The sequence below is a fragment of the Mytilus edulis genome, chromosome 12 (genome assembly GCF_963676685.1).
Source record: "Mytilus edulis chromosome 12, xbMytEdul2.2, whole genome shotgun sequence".
NCBI classification, from domain to species: domain Eukaryota; kingdom Metazoa; phylum Mollusca; class Bivalvia; order Mytilida; family Mytilidae; genus Mytilus; species Mytilus edulis.
This window is the reverse complement of record NC_092355.1, coordinates 21,001,433-21,023,984: the sequence shown is the minus strand read 5'-3', so window position 1 is coordinate 21,023,984 and position 22,552 is coordinate 21,001,433. Positions and strand designations below refer to the sequence as shown.

At 33.2% G+C, this 22,552-nt stretch overlaps 2 protein-coding genes across 3 annotated transcripts in view; one reads left to right on the top strand and one right to left on the bottom strand.

Annotated features, from left to right (window-relative positions):
* Positions 1-5,374: 5,374 nt before the first annotated feature.
* Positions 5,375-9,046, top strand: LOC139497961 (uncharacterized). Its single transcript, XM_071286213.1, has 3 exons — positions 5,375-6,172; positions 6,980-7,326; positions 8,697-9,046. Exons 1-3 carry the CDS (start codon positions 6,142-6,144, stop codon positions 8,814-8,816), a joined length of 498 nt encoding a protein of 165 aa, XP_071142314.1. The 5' UTR covers positions 5,375-6,141; the 3' UTR covers positions 8,817-9,046.
* Positions 9,047-10,933: 1,887 nt separating this feature from the next.
* The window catches only part of LOC139498000 (uncharacterized), a 30,611-nt gene continuing 18,992 nt past the window's right edge, over positions 10,934-22,552 (bottom strand). For both annotated transcript variants that reach the window (XM_071286289.1, XM_071286288.1), the window contains exons 5-7: positions 15,942-16,070; positions 15,393-15,606; positions 10,934-14,713 (exon numbers count right to left, since the gene is read on the bottom strand). In XM_071286289.1, coding sequence (XP_071142390.1) covers positions 14,355-14,713; positions 15,393-15,606; positions 15,942-16,070 — 702 coding nt within the window. In that variant the 3' untranslated portion in view covers positions 10,934-14,354. The remainder of the gene's footprint in view (positions 14,714-15,392; positions 15,607-15,941; positions 16,071-22,552) is intronic.

The window sequence follows — 22,552 nt, the reverse complement described above, 5'->3', positions numbered from 1 at the left end:
AATAGATTGCCTTTAGCTGTATTTGGCAAAACTTTTAGGAATTTTTGGTCCTCAATGCTCTTCAACTTCGTACCTTATTTGATCCTTTAAACATTTTTTGATTCGAGCGTCACTGGTGAGTCTTTTGGACAAGAAACGCGCGTCTGTCGTAATTTTAAAATTTTAATCCTGGTATCTATGATGAGTTTATTCGTAAAGTTAATGTCCATTGTAGATAATAAAACAAATTTAAAATCAGATTATTGAATTTTTAAAAAAGTACATTTTCATATTAGGAAAAAACTTATTAATTAGATATAAGAAGATTTGGTGTGAGTGCCTATGAGACATCTCTGGATTACTGTCACACTTATTAAAAGTAAACCATGCCATTTTAGGTCAATGTACGGTCTTTAACTCAGAACCGTTAATAAAATTGAGAATGGAAATGGGGAATGTATCAAAGAGACAACAATCCGACCATAGAAAAAACAAGCGGAAGGTCACCAACCGGTCTTCAATGTAACGAGAAATTCTCGCACCCGGAGGCGTCCTTCAGCTGGCCCCTAAACAAATATATACTAGTTCAGTGAAAATGAACGCCATACTAATTTCCAAATTGTACACAAGAAACTAAAATTAAAATAATACAAGACTAACAAAGACCAGATGCTCCTGACTTGGGACAGGCGCAAAAATGCGGCGGGGTTAAACATGTTTATGAGATGTTACGAGATATAATGACCATTTTGTCAATATCAAAGCCAATTTTTTTTATCTTGTATGCAGGTATATAATGAGTCTTGGGCAAGATGGATGATATTTTCAAAAAGAAGTCAAACGATATATTTTCCAAAAAATTCATCGATGTCTTTGAGAACAAATCAGACAACGATATACTAGCACCTAGAAGTGGCGGCATAGATGTCTTTGAGACGAGAGAAGATATCTTTGAAAACCCTGGCTATCAGGCTAACATTTTTCCCGGAGACAAAGAGATAGAATATCACGAACCAACAGTAAAGAGTAAACTCCTTCAGGTATTTGTACTTACTAAAATAAACCACTCAATGTATATGTACTTACTAGATTTGAGTTGTTTAGATTGATATCTTATACTGAGTCTATACTTGAGACAGGACCTGTTTGCATTTCCGCTGAACCTCAGATCACCCCAATGTTTGGCATGGGGTTCGTGTTTTGTCACTATTTAGTTTGTTCGGTGACCTAAAGTTGTTAATTTCTGTGTCCTCTGTGCTCTTGTTGAAAGTTGTCTCATTGGCAATTATACCTATTATACCTATATCTTCTTATTTATATGTATTTATTCTAACAGGTTGCAGATATATTATGCCATGGAAAGTTCCGAAAGAACAGATGTCATGCCAAGGTCATACAAAGGACACTTGAACTTTATATGAAAGGAGAAGATAAAAACAGGAAAAGAAACCGACTGCAGTCAAACCGAAGAGAGTGACAATTAAGGATGATTTGGAATGGTAGGAATTAAATCAAAGCTCGTTGGAAAAGTTACCCACAAGTAAAAGAAATCATCTAAGTACACATTGGCTGCATCAAATTCGGACATTGCAAGGGGTAATGAAATAACCGTGATAACATCTATATTTGCAGTCGAGATAATAATCAGCCGTTTTGTCAAAAGTCGGAAAAGTAATATATGTGGTTCCGATTGGTCCCCTGGGTGAAAGTGAATACATATCAAAAGGAACTAGTGTGACTTGTTTTTTCAGAAAAGGTGCTTCATTCTTTTTATTGTGTTCTGATTCTAAACTAACAAACTAACGGAGTGTTACCCATAATTATTGACGCTTCCGTGTTTACTTATTTATGACACGAAACCTGTAAGGTACCATGGCAAATATATGACTTTGGGATGATGGTCAGACTATGAACAAAAAGATATGGACGATATAAGCCACGCTAACGGTTTAGCAGCTTAACGTTTCAATCTGTGTTTCGATGTAGTTACTTATTAATCATTCAAAAAAAGAATAAAGAATGAAGATTTAGAATGCATTTCTTCCTAACCAAAATTTTGTAAACGTTGTGTGGCGTTTCTTGTTGTTTTCTAAACGCTACAAAAGTAGAAACATATGTTGTTGGTAAACATACTTTTTACAAACGTGAAAACAAATACATCGTTTAATCAGGGTGAAGTTAGAAACAAATATAGCGTTGTTTTAACAAACGATGAACGACAAACTGTAGACGCATTTTTAGCGAGTGCATAGTTTGTCTAAGTTTATGTAAACTTATGTTAGAAACAAATGATCAAACATGTGCGCGCTTAGCCGTTTGCATCGTTTTTTTTAGTAAGAAATCCACCCTTAATAAGCAACTTCAATGTTTTTTGAATAATTACCAATGATTGCATTTTAGTCACTGATCATGCATAAATACATATAGCAACATTTTATCATAAATGATCTCAAATAAAGTGGGTTTTAAAAATCACGAAGCTCATTCATAAACAAACTATGTCTATATACATATAAATTAATTATAAATTATCAGATTTGATGTAATTGAAGATCTTTAAAATGTTTAATCTACTTAACGACCGGAACGGTATAACTGTTGTGAGAGGGAAGATCTCAAATAAAGTAATATATATTTACGTCTAATCCTTTCAAGTTAAGTATTAAAAAAAAAGAACTTGTACACTTGATATAAATACTACTTCGGCTTGACCTTTATAAATAAGTTGTATTAAAACATACCAAAATGAACTAACATGTTTAACCCCGCCACATTATTTAAGTATGTGCCTGTCCCAAGTCAGGAGCCTGTAATTCAGTGGTTGTCGTTTTGGTCTCTTGTGGACATTTGTCTCATTGACAATCATACCACATCTTTTTTATATTGATACAGAGACAGTTTTATTGTGCAAAACATTCTACAAAAATTTTTATTTGATTTTTAAACATTCAATTTTTTATCATATATAGCTATTTCGGTAGGAGTTTTGAAATGATTTCGGTTTTCCATGTTAATTTGATTTTCAATAGTTTGACATATATTCATTTGAGAAATTTGGTGTTGATGGCACACCTTTCAAACACCTTTGCATTTTTTGTTAACTGTTTTTGACAAAATCGAGGTGTTGTTAACATGTTAACGGACCCCCTATTGCCCCCTCCCCCCTCTTGATAAATTTGCGATTACAGTTTTAGTATTGCGTCAGTGTATAACTTCATATACCGCATTGGTCTCTGTCTTTTGGTGAAGAATGCATATTGACCTTGGCATGAATATATTAACACAGTTTTAGTACCAGGGGCAGTTACGCCATCACGAGTTGATTGACCGTTATGGAATAACCGTTTCACAGATGATATCGGATATTTTCGTAACTACAATACCCTTCCCTTTTCACGATTGGGACCTACCGAATTAGACTATTTACCGGATTTGTAATAACTAAAGTAACACGACGGTTATCGGTGGAGCAGCATCTGTTTAGCCTTTCGGAGCACCTGAGATCACCCCCGGTTTTTGATGAGGTTCGAGTTGCTAAGTCTTTAGTTTTCTATGTAGTGTCTTGTGTATTAATATTTGTCTTTTTGTCTGTTTGTCTTTTTATTTTCTAGCCATGGTCATGTCAGTTTATTTTCAAGTTTGACTGTCCCTCTGGTATCTTTCGCCTCTCTTTTCAAGCTTGGTATACTTGACATACTGTATAGGTATTTTTCTATTGTTGAAGGTCGCTTATTGACCTCGGCATGGACTTATTTACATAGTTATAGTACCGAGGGAAGTTTATGGCTTGGTATACTGTATTGGTATTTGTCTATTGTTGAAGGTCGCTTATTGACCTCGCCAGTCGGCATGGATTTATTTACAAAGTGAAAGTATCGGGGCAGTTTATGGCTTGATATACTGTATTGGTATTTGTCTATTGTTGAAGTTCGCTTATTGACCTCGCCAGTCGGCATGGATTTATTTACAAAGTGAAAGTATCTGGCAGTTTATGGCTTGGTATACTGTATTGGTATCTGTCTAATGTTGAAGGTCGCTTATTGACCTCGGCATGAATTTATTTACACAGTGATAGTACAGAGGGAAGTGTATGGCTTGATATACTTTATAGGTATTTGTCTATTGTTTAAGGTCGCTTATTGACCAAGGCATGGATTTATTTACACAGTGATAGTACCGGGGGCAGTTTATGGCTTGGTATACTGTATTGGTAGCTGTCTATTGTTGCAGGACGCTTATTGACCTAGGCATGGATTTATTTACACAGTGATAGTACCGGGAGCAGTTTATGGCTTGGTATACTGTATGTATATATCTCTCTTTTGTTGAAGGACGCATATTGACCTTGGTATCGGTGTTATTTTTGGGGTTTATGTGTAGTTGGTTTACTTGACTCGTTGACGTAAATCCATGTCTTGCATATTGTAGCATTCTATCATTCAAGAATTGACTGCTTCTTTTTGTAACTTCACAGGGTTGTAAAAGCGTTGACCGAAGTACATTTTGTATGAAGCGCGGAAGCGCTTCATACTAAAAATGTGCGCACGGTCAACGCTTTTACAACCCTGTGAAGTTACAAAAAGAAGCATTCAATACTTATAATTACATTTTTTTAGCAATGATCATAAAAAAAACACGAGTTTCATTATTGTTTTATTTAATTCACCTGTGCACTTTATTGTGGGACCACGTGTTATCATGAATGAAAAGTTTTATTGATCAATGCAATTGCTTACGGAATAGCACGTGATGTGCAATTAGCCAATCAGAATAAGTATCATAATGAAACATACATCTAATGTAATTATTTGGATTTAACTTTTTTTTATAAAACTTTTGCTTTCTGTTAACTTTGTTGCTCTATGTGTGACTTATGTATGAAATATCGATAATAAAATAAGGCAACTGTATAAATATGAATTACATAGTATTTGAATTTTTAGTTATGCACTAAAGATTGATAATAATTTTTAAAATATTTGTTTTTATTAGCTTGTCTTGCTTATGCATACTCAACTTTCAGGAATGCGCTGTTTGACTTCTTTTGTTTGTTTCACGGATATGTCTTGATAGTTATTTTTTTTCTTTCTGAGTTATTGTTGTTTTTGTTGTTTTTGTTTTTTTTCCTCTAAGTGTGTGTGTGGGGGGGGGGGGGGAGGGGGGGGGGGGGGTGGTTTGGTGGATGGAATGATAATTTCACACAAAAAATCATTTGTAATACTGTATTGTCTATTCAGATATTTCTGTACAATATATCCAATAGATTTTACAACACTTCACCAAATGTATACATTCACCATTGATTTTGAAACTTTACACTGCAATAAATTATTCATCAAAATTTTCCTATAGTTTTATTGACATTACAACTCTTAAAGTTTTATGATTTAATACATTTCAAATCTTACTGATGAAATTTAGTAATTATTTGACATTTTTGGTTTAAAATCGGGTGCACTTAAAATCAACCACGGAATTTTTCCCTTTAAATTTTTAATTTGAGATTTAAAATTCACATAATTTAGCCTTGGAGTAAAACCTAAGTAAATTTACTAGTGTTTAACGATATATTACTTTATATATATATAACTTGTGTTTTACTGTTTATATAGAAACAAGGATCGGATGACGTTTGTTTTTAAAGATAAGTTTTTTACCTGATAAAAATCGTGACAGTATATATCGGTTTTATTGTAAGGAGAAGTTGAGACAAACTGTAACTCTTGTGGAGAATTGTCTCATTGGCAATCATACTACATCGTAATTTTTTATGTATATTACTGGAAACTGATAAAAAGGTAGACATTCTAAGTGGATTGTGGTCTGACAAATTATAATTAAAAACGTGGTGATTTATAGCAATGGATGCAATATAGTTTAAGGAATAAGAATTGTTGTAGATAAAGTTGTCTTACGGTGAATTAAAATCAGATAGGATAAACGGATAGATTTGTTGATATTGCGTAATCAACATTTTTGGCAATTCGCAGTGTTATATATAGTTGTAAAAAATTCAGTCGAAGGCACGAACGAAAGTAGACTATTGCGATACAAGTGTTTGGTGATTTTCAGTAGAGTATATTTTTATTGTACAGTAAAAGTAAAAGAGAACTAATCACTGTACTGTCGTGTTACTGAACTCGTTCAGGATTTCATTATAAAATGGACTTCAAGACTGAAAAAAGTATAACTTGTAAGTGTAAATATTTTATTGATAAAATGAATGTTGTTTTGGGTAACGTCCAGTGGCAAATACTTCATCAACAATGTTATAACGCATTTCTCCCTTTGTGAAGTGCTTTGAATAAATGTATATTTACTAGTAAGCAATTTCATAGGACACATTCCTAAAACAATATACTCAATAAGAATAGTGGCCAAGTTTGGTAAAATACATATTCTTTACATGAGGCATCGGATTAATAGGTGCCATTCAGATTGGACGTGGCTACGTACTTGTACATCCCGAAAGGCAAATAAACAAGGCAAGGGTTTGAATGCCGATCGGAAAAAGCCCAAAGTGACGACATTTCTATTTCAAAGTCATTCTTGATGGATTAAACTAATTAACTATCTCTTTTGTCATAAAGTTTAATTCTCAACCAAACCTTTCTAGTCAGAAACTGCGAGTACTCTCAGATTAGTTATTAGTGTCTTTTTGTTGTTGGGATATACATGTACCCGACCACGTCCACCCTGTGTTTTTGTTAGATGTTTCTGTTTGTATCTTGTGAAGAGTTGTCTCATTGCCAATCATACAACATCTTCTTTGCATATACTTACTATCAATTTTAAGGTAACACACATTTTAGTGTGTGTATTTTCGTATATAAACTTATTTAATATTTCATTTCTATGGAATAAACTTTGAAGAAAAATTGAAGACGTCACGCTTACATGACATAATTATGTATATGAGTTGATAGAAAAAAATAGCCAATCAGAAGACGTGTTACAACCAAAATTAAATTATTTGCTAATGTATTATAAATATTTTCAGCTGGTAAAACCTATGTTCCATCAAAAGTTAACATCAGTAGTAAGAATGGTCTCTATGAAGTACAGACTTATAACCCAACTATCGATCCGTTCGAAAAGAAGAAAACTAATACACTTAGTGAGCCTACCGACCCGTTCAAGCAAAAGACAGGATATTCCCCTACACGGACGACAGACGACATTACTAAACGGAAGATTGAGGATTACAAGGGCCACAAATACGATACGTTTTATGATTATGGATTTCCCAATGATAAAGATAAAGAAAAGAGAAAACAGGAACCAAAAGAGCCCAAACCTAAGTCAGAACCAAAAGTAGACCGGAAACCAAAACATGTCGAAAGAGCGGTAAGTGTATTGCAGTAACTTAATTACGCAACAGGGTTCCGGTTTCGATGAACTAAATGGACATAAGTATACATTTTCATCTTGTTTACTATATTGAGCTTTCAAATAACATTTTGGGTCGGGTTGGGTAACGTCGGTTATAACATTGTGGTTGTCAGATTATGTATAATGGTTAAATGCCGCATAAGTAAACAACTGCGTCCGCCAGAACATCACAATACATGCAGATGATACAGTACCAAAGGGGTATTCAAACTCAAAGACGAAGACAACACCAAGGTAAAAAACAAAAAACAAAAAGGACCAAAGATAAAACCCAACATGGAAAACCATAAACTGAGCAACCCGAACCCCACCAAAACATTGAGATGAACTTTGTTGCTGCGGATGATTTAGCAGATCATCCTCCACGACGTTATGCTCATATCAGTTCAAATTTGTTGATAAGTCTAATTCTATGATGTCACATTTTTGGAGAAGATGATAATCTAATGATCCCAATCCAACTGATGTTTGCATTTTGTCCCTATGGTGTGCTGTTACTACACTGTCGCAGGTGTTGTAGAGGTTTGAGCCATCATTGATTGTTGTTGATTAATAACTTAAAAGCTTTCACAGTTTACGATACGGATAGTAGAATACTTTCTTTCCGTTGAGGAACAAATGAGCAACAACTATTTGAATAGTCCTTTTGTGTTTTGTGGCCCTATTCACAGCAAATTTTTCTAACCTCCCAATTGACTGAACTTACACGAGCAATACAACCGGACTGGTGCAACATGTGGAGCACATCTTCCTCCCTTCCGGAGTACATGAAATCACTCCGGTTTTCCTGCGGTTCGAGCGGCTCTATCTTTGGTCATTGTTGGTCTTCTATTCTGAGTTGTGTGGACTTGTTGGTCTATAATTCTTTTTCATTCCATTGTTATTTTGTTAAAACTAACAAGTTTAACTTTCCATATCGTATCTTTTGCATCTCTGTCGCTCCATTTTTAATAATTTTTTTATAATTTTTATCGTGGACCGTCATTACCCAATCATCATCCTGTACATGCATGAAAAATTTACCTGTACTTTAGGCAATCATCAACCAACCTTCCTGACGTATTAATATAAATTTCCGTCCGGACTATGTCTCAAATATTTGCCACTGGTTGTAAGGCAAATAAAGGTCAATCGATACAATTGTTGAGTTTAAACCAAGGGTCTTAACCACCTTTATCCGTTATATGTATACCCTCATTACCAGATTTTCAGGTAGACGAACATTAGAAAGCAGCAGTTTTGACAGCATATATGTTATAAATTCTCTTTCACTATGCCTCAAATCGAATAGTGCATACTTATTGAAATAATCATATATTTTTCAGGAATCTCCGTTTCCATACAACGCATCAAAAAGTGTTTCGCGGACTTTCATGTTGATGACAAAGGGCAATCGAGTCAGACCCGAGGGAACAAGCTTCAAAACGACAGATGAATTCGACTGAGATTAAATGGTTGTTTGACATCGGATTTGTGCAATATCAAATAACTTATGTCTATTAATCACATTTAAACAAGCAGTGGTTCGCCAAAATCAAAACTGAAATGAGCGTCAGATTTAAAAACTACCGAGAAAAGACGGTACTTAGAATATTTGTTTGTATTAAAATATAAACGTGAATCTCAAAAATGTGTTTTGGGGTAACCAGTTTGAATTAAAAAAAAATTGCTGCGGTATTGTTTTTAACTTTTCAGCAAGATGACCAAGTATGCCTTTAGGTCGGATGTTTTTAAGTATAATTTTATTTTCAAAGATAAACGAAGATGTGTTATGAGTGCCAATATAAGACAACTCTCCATCCAATGTTTATTTTTATGATTTTGAAAGGAACCCTTTTTGAAAATCCTAAGATCTGTTGCTATCTTCTAAAATCAGATTGTAAACTTAAAATGCTTCAATTGTATAGCGTGTATAATTCAGAGTACGCAATAATATAGGCAACTTAATGTAAAATTACCAAGAATAATCAAAATAGGGCTTCTATACATTATGTGCGAAGTATTTCCACCAATTTCAGTTTGAAATGTCATACATTCTAGTGTACACTTTACTTTTTGTATTGACAATGGTTCATTTGAAGATGTTGACCTCTAGATATTTGTTGTTACTATTTTTACTTTGTTTTATGGTCAAATCATTTCCAATATCTCTTTTTTTTTAAAAAGGATTCAAAAGCTGTTCGCAATTCATGAACTCAAAACTGAACGAAAGCCGGTTCAGTTTTAGTCAGAGTGACCATTTACTGCTATGAACAAATTGCCTACCATACAACTTAGCTTCCAAATCACGTCTTACTTCTATAAGGGTGTAGATTGAGATCCTGTATTTCTTGACGGGTGCCGTATACGGTGCAGGAAATGCTTGCTTACTTTTCCGGAGCACCTCCTTTCACTCCCGGTTTTTAATGTGTTGTTTCGTCTTGTTTCCTGTTGATGTAAATGACTTTTGGTTTTATGCGTCTTTGTTTACTCCTTTGTTTTGATTGTTATTGTCTCTGATATTTAATTCTTTTTCTCTATTCTGTCAACCCATTCTTACGCCCTCTTTTATTCTCGACAAATGGCGCATCTATCTCCTTGCTTAAACTATAGTAAAAATAAGTGGGATGTATCCATGGGACACAGATGATGCCCCCCCCTTTTGCATTAAATGTTATACAGAGCACAACTTTTGGACGATCACGGCCACTGTTTTTTGTTAGATGTATTTCAAATTTCAAATTAGATCCATCTGATGAGTTAAGATTTTTCATTTTATTCTTACAATCTGTTCTTTATTAGTACAGTTACACACTTGTCCCAGTTTAGTCAGTAGCCTGTAGCCTTTTTTGTACATAAATTATGCCGTTAGTTTTCTCGTTTGAATTGTTTTACTTTTGTTCTTTCGGGGCCGATTATAGCTGAATATGTGGTATGAGCTTTGTTCATTGTTAACGACCGTACAGTGACCTATAGTTGTTAATTTCTGTGTAATTTGGTCTCTTGTGATGCGTTGTCTCATTGGCAATCGTACCACATCTTTTTTTATATTGATCTGTGTTTTTCTGGTAATAAGAAGATTCATAAAATTTGGTTGAGGCAACGTTAAGTTACAGGATAGACACAAAAAAAATCCGCAATATTTGAATTTATAAATGTCATTACTTTAGAAATATAGAAGGGACGCCACCTTACAGCCGATTGCATTGAGACTGTAGGTTAAGGTACTATATATTAAGTTAGTTTGCTTGCTTACTTGCTGAACCGTTAAGTCATAATTAGGCTTTGTAAACTATCCTCCTTTCAGAGAAGACTAGTCCGAAAGATATCCAATATATCTGTCAGTAGGACTATGGTTCTACGAAAGGAGGTTAGTATACCTTACCAAATAATGACTTCATGGTTCAGCTAGAAAGCAAGCTAACCAAATATCTTATCTTCACACTCCATGCAATCGGCTGAAATTCAAATTTGGTCTGTGTTTTGTGGTAATGAGCATTGTGTATAAGTACATACGGACAAGGATAAAACGTAATGCACTCTCCGCTAGGGTAGGAGCATACAAATAAAAACAACAACAAACTTCTATTTTATGGAATGTATTTGTCAAACTACAGGCAAGACATGTTGGTCCTGTTATCTGGAAATCTATCATAAAATGGCAAGTAATGGTCTCAACAACTAAGGTAAGGGTTATAGGATGGTTCTTTTGTGGTTTATAAAAAATATACCACGAGTCCAAGCGTGACCAACTGCCTGATGACTTATGACTATACATATAATGACAAATACATATACAATTTATATGACTCCAATATAATTATATGATGAACTGAACATCTGTTCCTTAAAAGTTGCAGACCAGCTACATAATGAATAACAATAAATCTTTTGTATAGAATGACAGAATAAAAGTTGATAAGATTATTGTACACATGAAAATCGTGAAATGTTTGTGAAAAAAAATATAAGATTTTTAAACAAATCTTTAAATCAACAATAAAAATATCTAAATTAAATAAAATTTTCTTTATTCTTTAAACACGTTTTTTAACACCTATAAGACCAATAATCATTCACTTTATTATCAACAAGCTTCACTTACACAATATTGGCCAGAGTAAGATGATAATCTAATAGCATTTTAGGTGAACTTAGCGAGTAACTGCTGAAAACTTTTGAATTAACAAATGTTGGATTAATAACTTTTAAATTCAGATAACACTGTGTGTATAGTATTTTGTGTAGTACACCCAATGCAAAGATGAAAGAAAACATCAAAACTGAAAGTTATTCTAACTGTATAAAAAAGTGGTACCTTTAGTCCTTCGTTTCATAGATGTCCATTGTACACATTTTTAAATTAAAATAAACAATTATGAAAGTGTATAAGTATATAAATACAAAGCATTTAAATATGGAAAGAAATAAGATAAAACTTGATATGTTAATTCAACCATCATTTTTATCACAACTCTAATGAATTATCAAAGTAATTTAAAACTTAAGTTTTTTGGTACTGAGAGACTATGTTTGAAATAGCTCTATTTTTGTTTATCTAAAAGAGTAGTTTTCCTCTCTCTATATGTTAAATATATCCAATATAAAAATACGAAGATATACGTCACGTATGATAGTCAATGAGACAACTTTCCACCAGAATCTTAAGTGCTATGATTAATCTCATTGTTCGTACAAGTCATTGGTTGAATTTCGCTTGTTTATAACATTTTTAACCCATCACAACGTTTTGGTATACGCTTTTGAAAATATTACCCAGAATGCATTATATTCTGAAACGGCGAATTGACACATAAGTCAGCGACTAGATGTCCCCGTACAAGTATTTTTTCCAAAAACAGTCTTTGAAATTGTCAGTCTAGTATTTCAGTGGAAAATACCTCGACTGACCAAATGTATGATATGAAAATATGGTTGAAATAGATATGAGTTTAGAATATTTACCCTTCTGACATAATTATGCAAAATAAATTTTAAATGCTAATTTGTTATTAAAATGTGCTATTATCTTGATTGATATGGAATAATTAAATTTACAGCAGGAAAAAGGACAAAAAATTGTTTTATCTGATCTTCCTTGGTAATCATTTAGATTATTTTTACAGGTATGGGCATACATTTTTATTTTCAATAAAGGACATACTTGTTTTCCAAGATGGCTATAGGCTATACACATTCATCTTAGAAAGCTTTGCATGAGCACTAGCCCATTTTGTCCAGTTCAGTACCAGGCTACTATTGACAAACTTTCGTAAATATTCTTCTTAGTTTTTCTTACTTTGTAGGTATTGCTTTTATTTGATTGTCTCTCATAAAAATAATCAAGCACAACCATTCGATGCGATATTAATTGGGGTGGGGGTGGGGGGGGGGGTGTGGTATTTTTCCACGTATATGATTATTTTAAGTACAACACGTTAGGACATCATTCGTCATAACTCGGTCGATTCCGTACCTCATAGAAGAAGAGTAGCGGAGTCGCCCGAGGATTGCCGATTGGTTAGGACATACTTCTAAAATAACTCTGATTATCTCCCCTTTAATATTGTCAATAGTACTGTGAAGTGTTTTGATTGTCTATCTTATATGAACTATCAAAAACAAAAACATATCAAGAAAAATAGCACCTTTCTAATCAAAACAAAATTTACATATTTAGATACAAACGAATTCACTGAAGATGAATACAACTTCCAATCACAAATTAGAAGAAATTGCATACAACTTCCAAACACAAAATCTATTTACAGTATGCATACCCTGTTCTATAAATAAAATACTCCAAATAATATATATACCAGCTTGTCAAATGTTTCATATGAAATACATGTAGACCTATAAAAATTTATTTTCATAATTGTCAATTTTTCAATATATCCACTGTTCATTACCTAAATTATTTTGATGTAGCTATCACTAAATTCTTAAATTCTATAAATCAGACTCGAAGGAATTCCAATAAAATCAAAGAAAATGGGTCGGTTTCCAAACTGCTTAAAAAAGAAAACAGTTAAAGAAAAGTTTAATATTTGTCTACAACCCATGAATGGAAAATCTTTATTACTAATTATTATTTATTAATCTCAGGGTAATTAAAGAAAAAACATAAAAAGGTTGAAAGATTGCTGTTTGCTTAATTTCACGCGGCAAATATTTGATAGGAATTCATGAAATCATTATCACAAAATAAACATTATACACGAATACTCATAAATCAGAAATGCAATCACGAGAATCTATAAAAAAAAATCCAGCTTATTTATTTATATTTCATCATTTTATTATAAAGATTATTTATATATTTGACCATATCCAACTGTATAACAAATGTAATTATAACCATTTAATCTGCTTCATTATACAAAATAATAGTGAATATGAACGATCAATACTTCTATTAAATGAGGTAGGCCTTCACTTGGAATTCTCGTTTTATATAAAGTTTTGAAGTATTACACGGATTACTGCCCTTTCCTCGTTTACCCACGATATCTTGAGCAAAGCTACAATACCCATTCGTCACAACTCGGTTGATTCCGTACCCTCATCTAAGAAGGAGAGTGGAAAATTCTACCGAGGATTACCGAATGCTACAATACCACTCGATTCGTACTTTATTTACATGAAATATATTATGCTTTTCAATTATTGAGGTTGTTTGATTAGTAACAGCATAAGAAAACTGAATAACAGTTTCATAGTTGATGGTAAAAATTGTCATGAAAATAGAAGAAAAAAGACGTTCAACAACATGAGAAAAATCATCTTTGTAAACTAATGTAAAAGCAAAGAATATGAAGTCAAGATGCTCTCAATACATTTTTGTTACATTAACAGATGAGTAGACAATATATTTCTCAATGCTTATGCTTTTGATTTCATATTAAAATTTGATATGTACTTAAAACTATTTTTAAAACTGAGTATATTTATAAAATTACTCTGGTCCATTCAAAAAGCAGATGTTTTCAAACTATTATCCATTAATTCTGTGACACCATTGTGGCTGCTCTCAATGGTGTAATATCTGAAGGAGGTGTGCCATTTGGAGTGGTCCTGAGTTCACTTTCTGCTTCTAATTCTGGAACTGATACGGGAACAGCCTTTGGCGGTGATGGTTCAAATATTGGCTCTTGCTTCAGGACCATATCAGAATGAAATGTCATGGAACGCTCTAATTCAGTCATGTGACCGGATGTGACGTGTTGAAAAGATGGAAGCATGCCAGGTGGAGGGCTACCAACCTGTAGAAGAGCGGGAGGTGGCGCACTAAGAGCAGCCAAGACAGAACTGTGACTCTGATATAGCTGAGGATATGTTGTGATATGCTTCATGTCAGTCACTGAAATAAATACAAACATTTTTTAATAACTCGGAATGCCAATGGAACTCACGGTTTCGGATTCCAGACAAAGTTCTATCAATCTTTGACCGATTTCCATGTGACTGATTAAGGTTCACAAAATTGAGATTCAAAACAATGGACGAAAATTCAAAAAAATAGAGAAAAAAATGCTGCTAAAATTAGGAATGAAGAAAAAGAGACTAGATAAATAAAGAATAGAGAAATGGTAAAGACAGTTTAAGTCAAAAAATAAAAAACAACTCCCGATCTTAAATTTCAACTAGTACAGTAAACCATATTGCAAACTCGGCACTGGTCCAAATATTTATGACGTCTTTAAACAAATTGCTTTCCTTCCTTTGGGATTTATGAAACAGACAAGCAGACACCCTAATTATAAGGACTACCTATCGTAATCGGAAATACAGTACCATTATAAACACCTATTTAAACAAACCACAAAACAGTAAATGGAAGGATTCATTGTATCGCATGATGCTTTCTCCAGGGGGTCAGAACTTTTTTCGGGACGTCGGCATCGGATGTTTTCAAGCTCAGGATTTTGCCAGATTGACCCTTTCGGGATCCGGGATTTCGGTAGCAGGACACCTCCGAACCTCTCCCCCCCCTCTTTCTCTGGGGTATAATTCAGTTGTATACTGATGACAATACGTACCTAATTGATTGTCTGATCTGGTAACAGAAAGATCTAATAATCCTGATGACTGGTTCCCTGTATATGGCATGGATGTTGCATATGATGAAGGCATGATATTATGATCCGGTGTATTATTCATGTCACGTGTTGGAGTAGCTGCTTTTGACGCCATTTTTGCTTTACGTTTTCTTGTTTGGATTCCATCTTTTTTCATTGACATTGGTCGGGCTACCTAAAATTTGAAAAAATATAAAACTTCAGTCAAACATGATTAAATTGTAGGCAAAATTATGCAGGAACTTGTAAACTATCAATCTTTATCAATCTTTTTTTTATATCAAAGTCGTTCTTTTAATTCTAATTGTAATCTTCATGTAGACGTTGTCAAGTCTTTTTAAAGAATTTTTGAAAAATCAACGCAGTATTCATGAAGAATTGAATATCTTGTACCCTTTGTGCTTTATTGGTGAAAGGTAAAATAAATTGTCTCTTATAGAGACTTGTCTAATTCAGTGGCAATCATATATATATATATTTATATATATAGACCATTGCTCGTATGTATACCTGGTGTAATTTATAATAGAGTCCGCATGCGTTACAAACTGGTTCCCCTTCACTGTTCCTTCTCCATAAAGTCGTTGTGGTTGTTCCACAGTTAGCACAGGACAAACCCATCCGACTTCTGTTATTAACCTGAAAAATATTTGAAAGTATAGTTTTTTTCTCAGAAAGTGTACCTAAATTCAATAAACATTTGCTGTTTAATTATGAAATAAAAAGAACATGTAGAATATGTTGCGTTTAAAGAGAATAGTTTAATACCCTTCACCAGGAACCCCCAGGGAACAGGAGAGTTTGCATTTTTTGTTATATTTTTGTTTCCTTCATTTCACATCCGAAAGTTGGTACTCATTCTTGATGGACAAGGAGTATTGCTTTCTTAAATTTATAAACACCCTTCATAATTTTGTAATGTCTGGTAAAATGTTACAAACAAACGAATCTGACTTGGAAAATCAACAAAATTGTCTACTTCATATAGGTATGCATAACAATTGTCACAACAAGCATCATTTCAACATATACACACAACCCTTAGTGGCAACGAGACCACATTGAGGGTGGGAGGTTATGGGTTCGAATATACATTTTATTTTGTGCTGGAAGTTAAACAGCCATCCATCACAAGCTTAAACATGTAATAGACCATTTAGTCTTTGAAACGGGGAAAAAACGAGGTTGATAACCAGTTCACGACTCAAATATTGTAATCATAATATTTTTTCTCGCTTTTAGTAGAAAAGTATTACGGGTGCTCAATTCATCAAACTTCTATTTTGCGGACATTTATAAATTGATTACCAGTTATTTTAAGGACTGATTCTAAATGTAACTTATCTTTGTCTTATTGTTTTCGTGTTTTAATTTTAATTTAAATTCGTGTTCAAGCAGGGACGTTCGTATAGAAAGTCCCTGGTTCGATTCTAAATGTAACTTATCTTTGTATTGTGTTCCCCTGTTCAAATTTAAATGTGTTATAAGCAGGGACGTTAGTGTAGAAAGTCCCTGGTTCAAGATAAACTTGCTATTAAAGCTTCAAATGAAAAACATATTTTTTAATCTTTAGATATTCATTGATCTCTGATTACGTGTATCATTCAGGGACGTGACGTATTCAATTATAATGTTTATAATATTGACAGCCTTTGTTTTAGTCATGCTTATTCATTGTGTTGTCATGGATACTAATGTTTAAACGATTACATGTATTAAAAGCACCAATAATCCCCTCGCCTTCTTATTTAACTTGAACAAACAAACGTGGAGAGTTTGAACAGCGTGCCTAATGCAGTGGATATAAATATGGCATCTACAAAAATATGGGATGACTAATCAGATCGGATTTGAGAACTCAAACGGACTTGGTAGGAATGGTACTTGAATCAAACATTGATGTGAAATTAAATGTTGATCTCAAATTCTCAATTGGTTACAGGATAAGTAAATTAAACGATGGTTGAAACTCGAATAGTATAGTGTCAGTCGTAATATTTCGCCGGTCTCTGGCTAATCTCACTTGCTACATCGATAGACGCTAGAAGGCACAGAATTATTCAAGTAAGGAAATTGAGCGATGATTATGATCAACCTTTAAGATCTTGAGATAGAGGGAATAACTCCTACTGGTTATAAAGCATGTTTGTTTGTTTGTTTTGTTTCTTGAAAAGGCTGAGAAACATATGCTCGAGAAATAATAGTTTTCTATAAACAAAAGAATTTATATCAGCCAAATACAAAAATAACACGAAACACAAGATATTTATTTCAGAATTAATGTTTCGGAACTTTCAGCGATGAAAATAAGCAGGGCCTGTTAAATGATCCCTTAAATATGGCATCTGATATTAATATCGAGTAATTAACATTTCATCTGAACAGGTTAGCTTTGGTATGTAGTAGCAGGTAAAATTAAAACCAAACTGCTCTTTAAATAGCTACATTGTATTATGAAGGAGTCAAACTTGCACTTACAGTAAATCGTTATAATTTTAGGTATACATGTATAATGTCTAAGAATAATACATCAACAATCTTAAAAGTAGGAAAGAAACACCAAACGATACACAAATGTTCATTTTAAAAATGATATGTCTATGCCAAAACTTCAGGGTTTAAATAAGAGAAAAGGTCCAAAACTCAAAAGTATGCATGAAACGTATCAGCCTCATTACATTAAGAGCACCGCCATGGGTTGTTTTCCTTTATATTGCATTTTAAAAACAGAAACCAAGAGAGGGAAAGAAAGATGGAGGAATCATGTTATCATCTGAACTCCAAAAGGAACGAGACTGAATTCATAAACAGTTTTAGAGGATCCTATTTTACATTCATCACTTGTATTTCCATTAAAAAAATAACTAAGGTGTAGGATCCTCGTAGATACATCCTCTGTGAAGGTGTATTACAAACAAGAGAAGACAATCAATACAAAATTGATACCAACTTCGAGCAAAGTGATTCGGTATTTAATTTTGTAAAAACTTTCTTTTGAGGATCACTTACTCCAGACTGTATTTTACAGTATGCCCCAACATAATCTCTAAAAAAAATCCTGAACAGCGTGTTGACGTTCAATGGAAAATTAATATTAATAAATTTTACATTTAGCTCTAACACAATCACATAATATCCTGATGAATTATAATCTCTACAATTCTTCTTAATGCATTTAATTTTTCGTGGAATGAAACTTAAAATAGAAACTTCAGTTTCTGAGTTCATATGGATGAAATACAATATGCATATCACGACTTTAGGAATTAAAACTCCTCGGTTCCCTGTTCCGCCAGATGGATTCATGGTTTTCTGATCCAGGTTTTAAAGCAACGATCGGTATACTAATTCATTTAATCTTTGTAATTATGAAAGTATGGAGATTATATGAACAAATAAACCATAACAAAATTGGTTTTTTTTTCAATCGTTCTGGTATTAGGTAAATGCTGGAAATATCAAATTATATTCCATTTTCGTTTATTTTTTTCTTCAAAGTGTTCTTTTATTGGTATCTTTCAAATATCTGAATTAACACACACAAAAATCTGTTCTGCTCAGAAGGCATTTTAAGACAATAGACATATGATAGATCGCGTGAATTTCGGTTTTACCAAAGGTCCTTTGATAAAACAATAATGTTATACAAATTAACGAACACATATTTATTATGGGATTTTTAAAATTTTCATTGCCACAAAACTGCTGTTTTTTATTTAAAAGATGTTCATTTTGACCTCATTAAATATATGGAATGTTTTCTTAATTGAAGTTTTCCTTGACGAATCACAGACGGCCTGGTCATCTATACTATTAAACGAGAAGACCTCATTTTGGGTGTCGCTTCTCTTCTTTCCACAATAAATTAATCAACACGCCTCTGTGTCCTATAGGTACAGTGCATAGTCGCATTTGTCATCCATTCATATGATTATTCAAATTGAGTTATTTTGGGAGAAAAACGAGAAAAAGGGCATCCGGATATTGTCCCGTCATTGGACAAAATTTTAAGTCAGATTATACTTCCGGTTTGCGTTTTTCTGTATACTTTGAACATACATAAAGTGTATTTTCAGAATTCTATCTGCTATCATTTTCAAGTTTACTATCCACGGTGGTCACAGAGTTTATTAAATAGAGAGGGTCTGTATACTATATCAATGACCACCATGGATCGATTAGAAAACTTAGAATTGAAAGTAAATACACTTTATTTATATATATATAGATACAGATAAGCGCTAAAATTATTCATGTGCACTTTTGATACCGTTCTGAAATTCTCCAGTCATTAAATCTTTTACTAAATTCATTGATTACAAAAAAAGGAGATGTGGTATGATTGCAATGTTGACAACTCTCCACAAGAGACCAAAATGACACAGAAATTAACAACTATAGGTCATCGTACGGCCTTCAACAACGAGCAAAGACCATACCGCATACTCAGCTTTAAAAGGCACCGAAATGACAATGTAAAACAATTCAAACGAGAAAACTAGCGGCCTTATAAATGTGAAAAAAAAATGAACGAAAAACAAATATGTAACTTACACATATAAACAAACGACAACCACTGAATTACAGGCTCCTTACTTTTAAAATGTTCATAACATACTAAATGTATATTCATATTGAAATTGATAGAAAACCACAAATTGGGAATTTTGGAAATAAAGGAGGAGGGATAAAAAAAATAATTTCCTGTTCTCATTAATCTATGATTTATGATACTTTTGCTGAAATTCTCCAGTCATTCAATATTTCACAAAATTCTTCAAACAACACTTTACATACTTTAAACTACGCTCTGAATGCCCGCGATTTCGCGGGTGTGTTCTAGTTAAGTTTAAATTACCAATTAGGCGGATCAGTCATCAATTTGAAAGTCATTAGCGTGGTGGAGGCTCCTTCTTATGTGGTATGCTTCTGAAATAGCTATAAATTTCGCATAACAATTTGGAAAAAAAGTCAGCAAATGTGTGACAGTTTTTACTACATTTCTACATTGTTTAAATTTATGGAAAAAATCAGCTGAAGGATTAAATGTAAGGAAAAAAGATTTGAAATGCTTCGCTGCCGGGATTTCATAACTGAAGTTATAAAAAGACAATGTCCGCATTGAAAAGCTTTAATAAACCTCAATCTCTATCAATGTCCAGTCGTTAAACTTGACACAATAGTCAGTGTAAAAAAACTGTACTCGAAAGTCCAACCATCAAATTCAGTATTTCGATTGGTAGATTTTTGATTCGGAGTACGTCTGAGTACGACAATCGTACTCAAAATAATATATGACCGCAAGGCCATAAATTCCGATTTTCTTCAAGGTCGTTCATCTTTATAGTTCTGTTTACATACAATTGAGGACATGCCAAAGGGGTTAACAATAATAAAAGATTTATAAAAAAAAAAGGGTTGCTTTTTTTGCAGTGTATCATTAGGTAAATCAATATCTGTCTATTGAAATAAGTAAATGTAAAATCCCGGTAGCATTTTTATTTTCGTTTGGTATTTGGATGTTTTCTTGGCATAATTGTGATGGTTCTGGTGATTAGTGAAATGTAGAATTCGAGTTAGTTTAATTATCAGTCCGTGTTGTGATATTTACAATCTATGTTTATTCAAGCTCTGTATGCCGAATCTACTTCTGTTTATTTTATATCTTGGATTATTTTCTAAGTCGAGAAACAAACGGTTGGCTTCAAATTCTAAAATCTTCGCCCAACCGTTATACTGTTTAAATCTGCGTCACAAAGATGCTTTTTAGAGATAGTTCTCGCAAAAAAACTTTAAAAACAGCTGAGTCACTTATAGAAATAATCATAGAGAGAACTTTCGTAGAGATTTTTGATACAATTTAATGAGAAATTTTGTTTTATTACTTAATGCAAGCGCATAGCACTATAAATAGAATGTAATTCATATGAACCTATCAAATCTGATTTTTTTTTCACAAGATTTTATTCACCACATTCCCCCTGTGATTATGTATTAATATGTTTTAAGATGTTAAGGCGTGAAGGCTTTATTCAAAGGTGATTCAAACATTATAAACTATGTGCAAAGATATGTGACTTCAGAGTCGGTCCGTGGAGAAATGTGCTTAGAACCAATATATTCCAGTATCATAAGAAATATATTCACCAAACAGAGAACAGTGAGATATTGGTCTTACGTGCAACACTATTCGTATTGACAGATTTGATGAATTTCTCAAAATCTATTAATATGAATATTCTTGCATATACATATAGACGGTAAGACCGAGGTCTCTCTGTGTCTATAAGATATAAAAGATAGAACGCTGTTCATCAACCTTATGTTTGTTTAAGTTCATATAGCATATAGAACGTTCCTTTGATTAAAGCTAAAGAGTCTTAGACCATAGTTAACTGACATGTTCTTTTGTTTAAATTTCAGGTAATAACTCATGAAACGTTCCATTGTCAAGCTGACATTTACAGGCAATATTACACAGACTTTTCCTTTGTCTAAGGTTACACATTCAACTGGTATGGGTTTTTTTTACAGTTACCATGATGTTTTGTTGCAATTGATCACAAATTCAATAGACTGACTAGTCCTTTAATTTAGAAAAAAAAATACAGATAGCCATATTCACAGACATGTTCCCTTGCTTACATCTACAGGTGAAAAAAAAGAAATAATACCCCTCCCTTTCCCCCCACAATTACGGACCGAAACATAGGTAACAGGAGCAAACAAGTCATAAACACACAACTATTTGAACAATTTGTATGTTTCTATGGTATAACCTGACTCTTAACATTCAACACAAACATAATACATTTATGTATTTATGTAGTATTATTACAAAACAAGAGGCTGTCACAACGACAGCAAACCGGATTTATTAACATTTATTTGTACCCTGCCAATATCACAAGAACCATAACTGATGAACGGTGAAAGTGAAAATCGTCAATATCAAATTTGACCTCCATTTTGTCATCAGTATCAACATATTATTATTTGAAAAGCTTGGGTTGAATGGTTCATGAGTAAATGCACGGACACATCTGGAAAAGCCATTTTTCAATCTTTCAAGAACCATAACTCCTGAACGGTAAAAGTCAAAATCGTCATTTTTGAACTTG

Bases quoted from the DNA above. Each gene is read 5' to 3' on its own strand.
- LOC139497961 (XM_071286213.1), top strand. From the start codon at position 6,142: ATGGACTTCAAGACTGAAAAAAGTATAACTT. The intron at 6,173-6,979 runs GTAAGTGTAAAT...AAATATTTTCAG, and splicing joins GACTGAAAAAAGTATAACTT to CTGGTAAAACCTATGTTCCA. The intron at 7,327-8,696 runs GTAAGTGTATTG...TATATTTTTCAG, and splicing joins CAAAACATGTCGAAAGAGCG to GAATCTCCGTTTCCATACAA.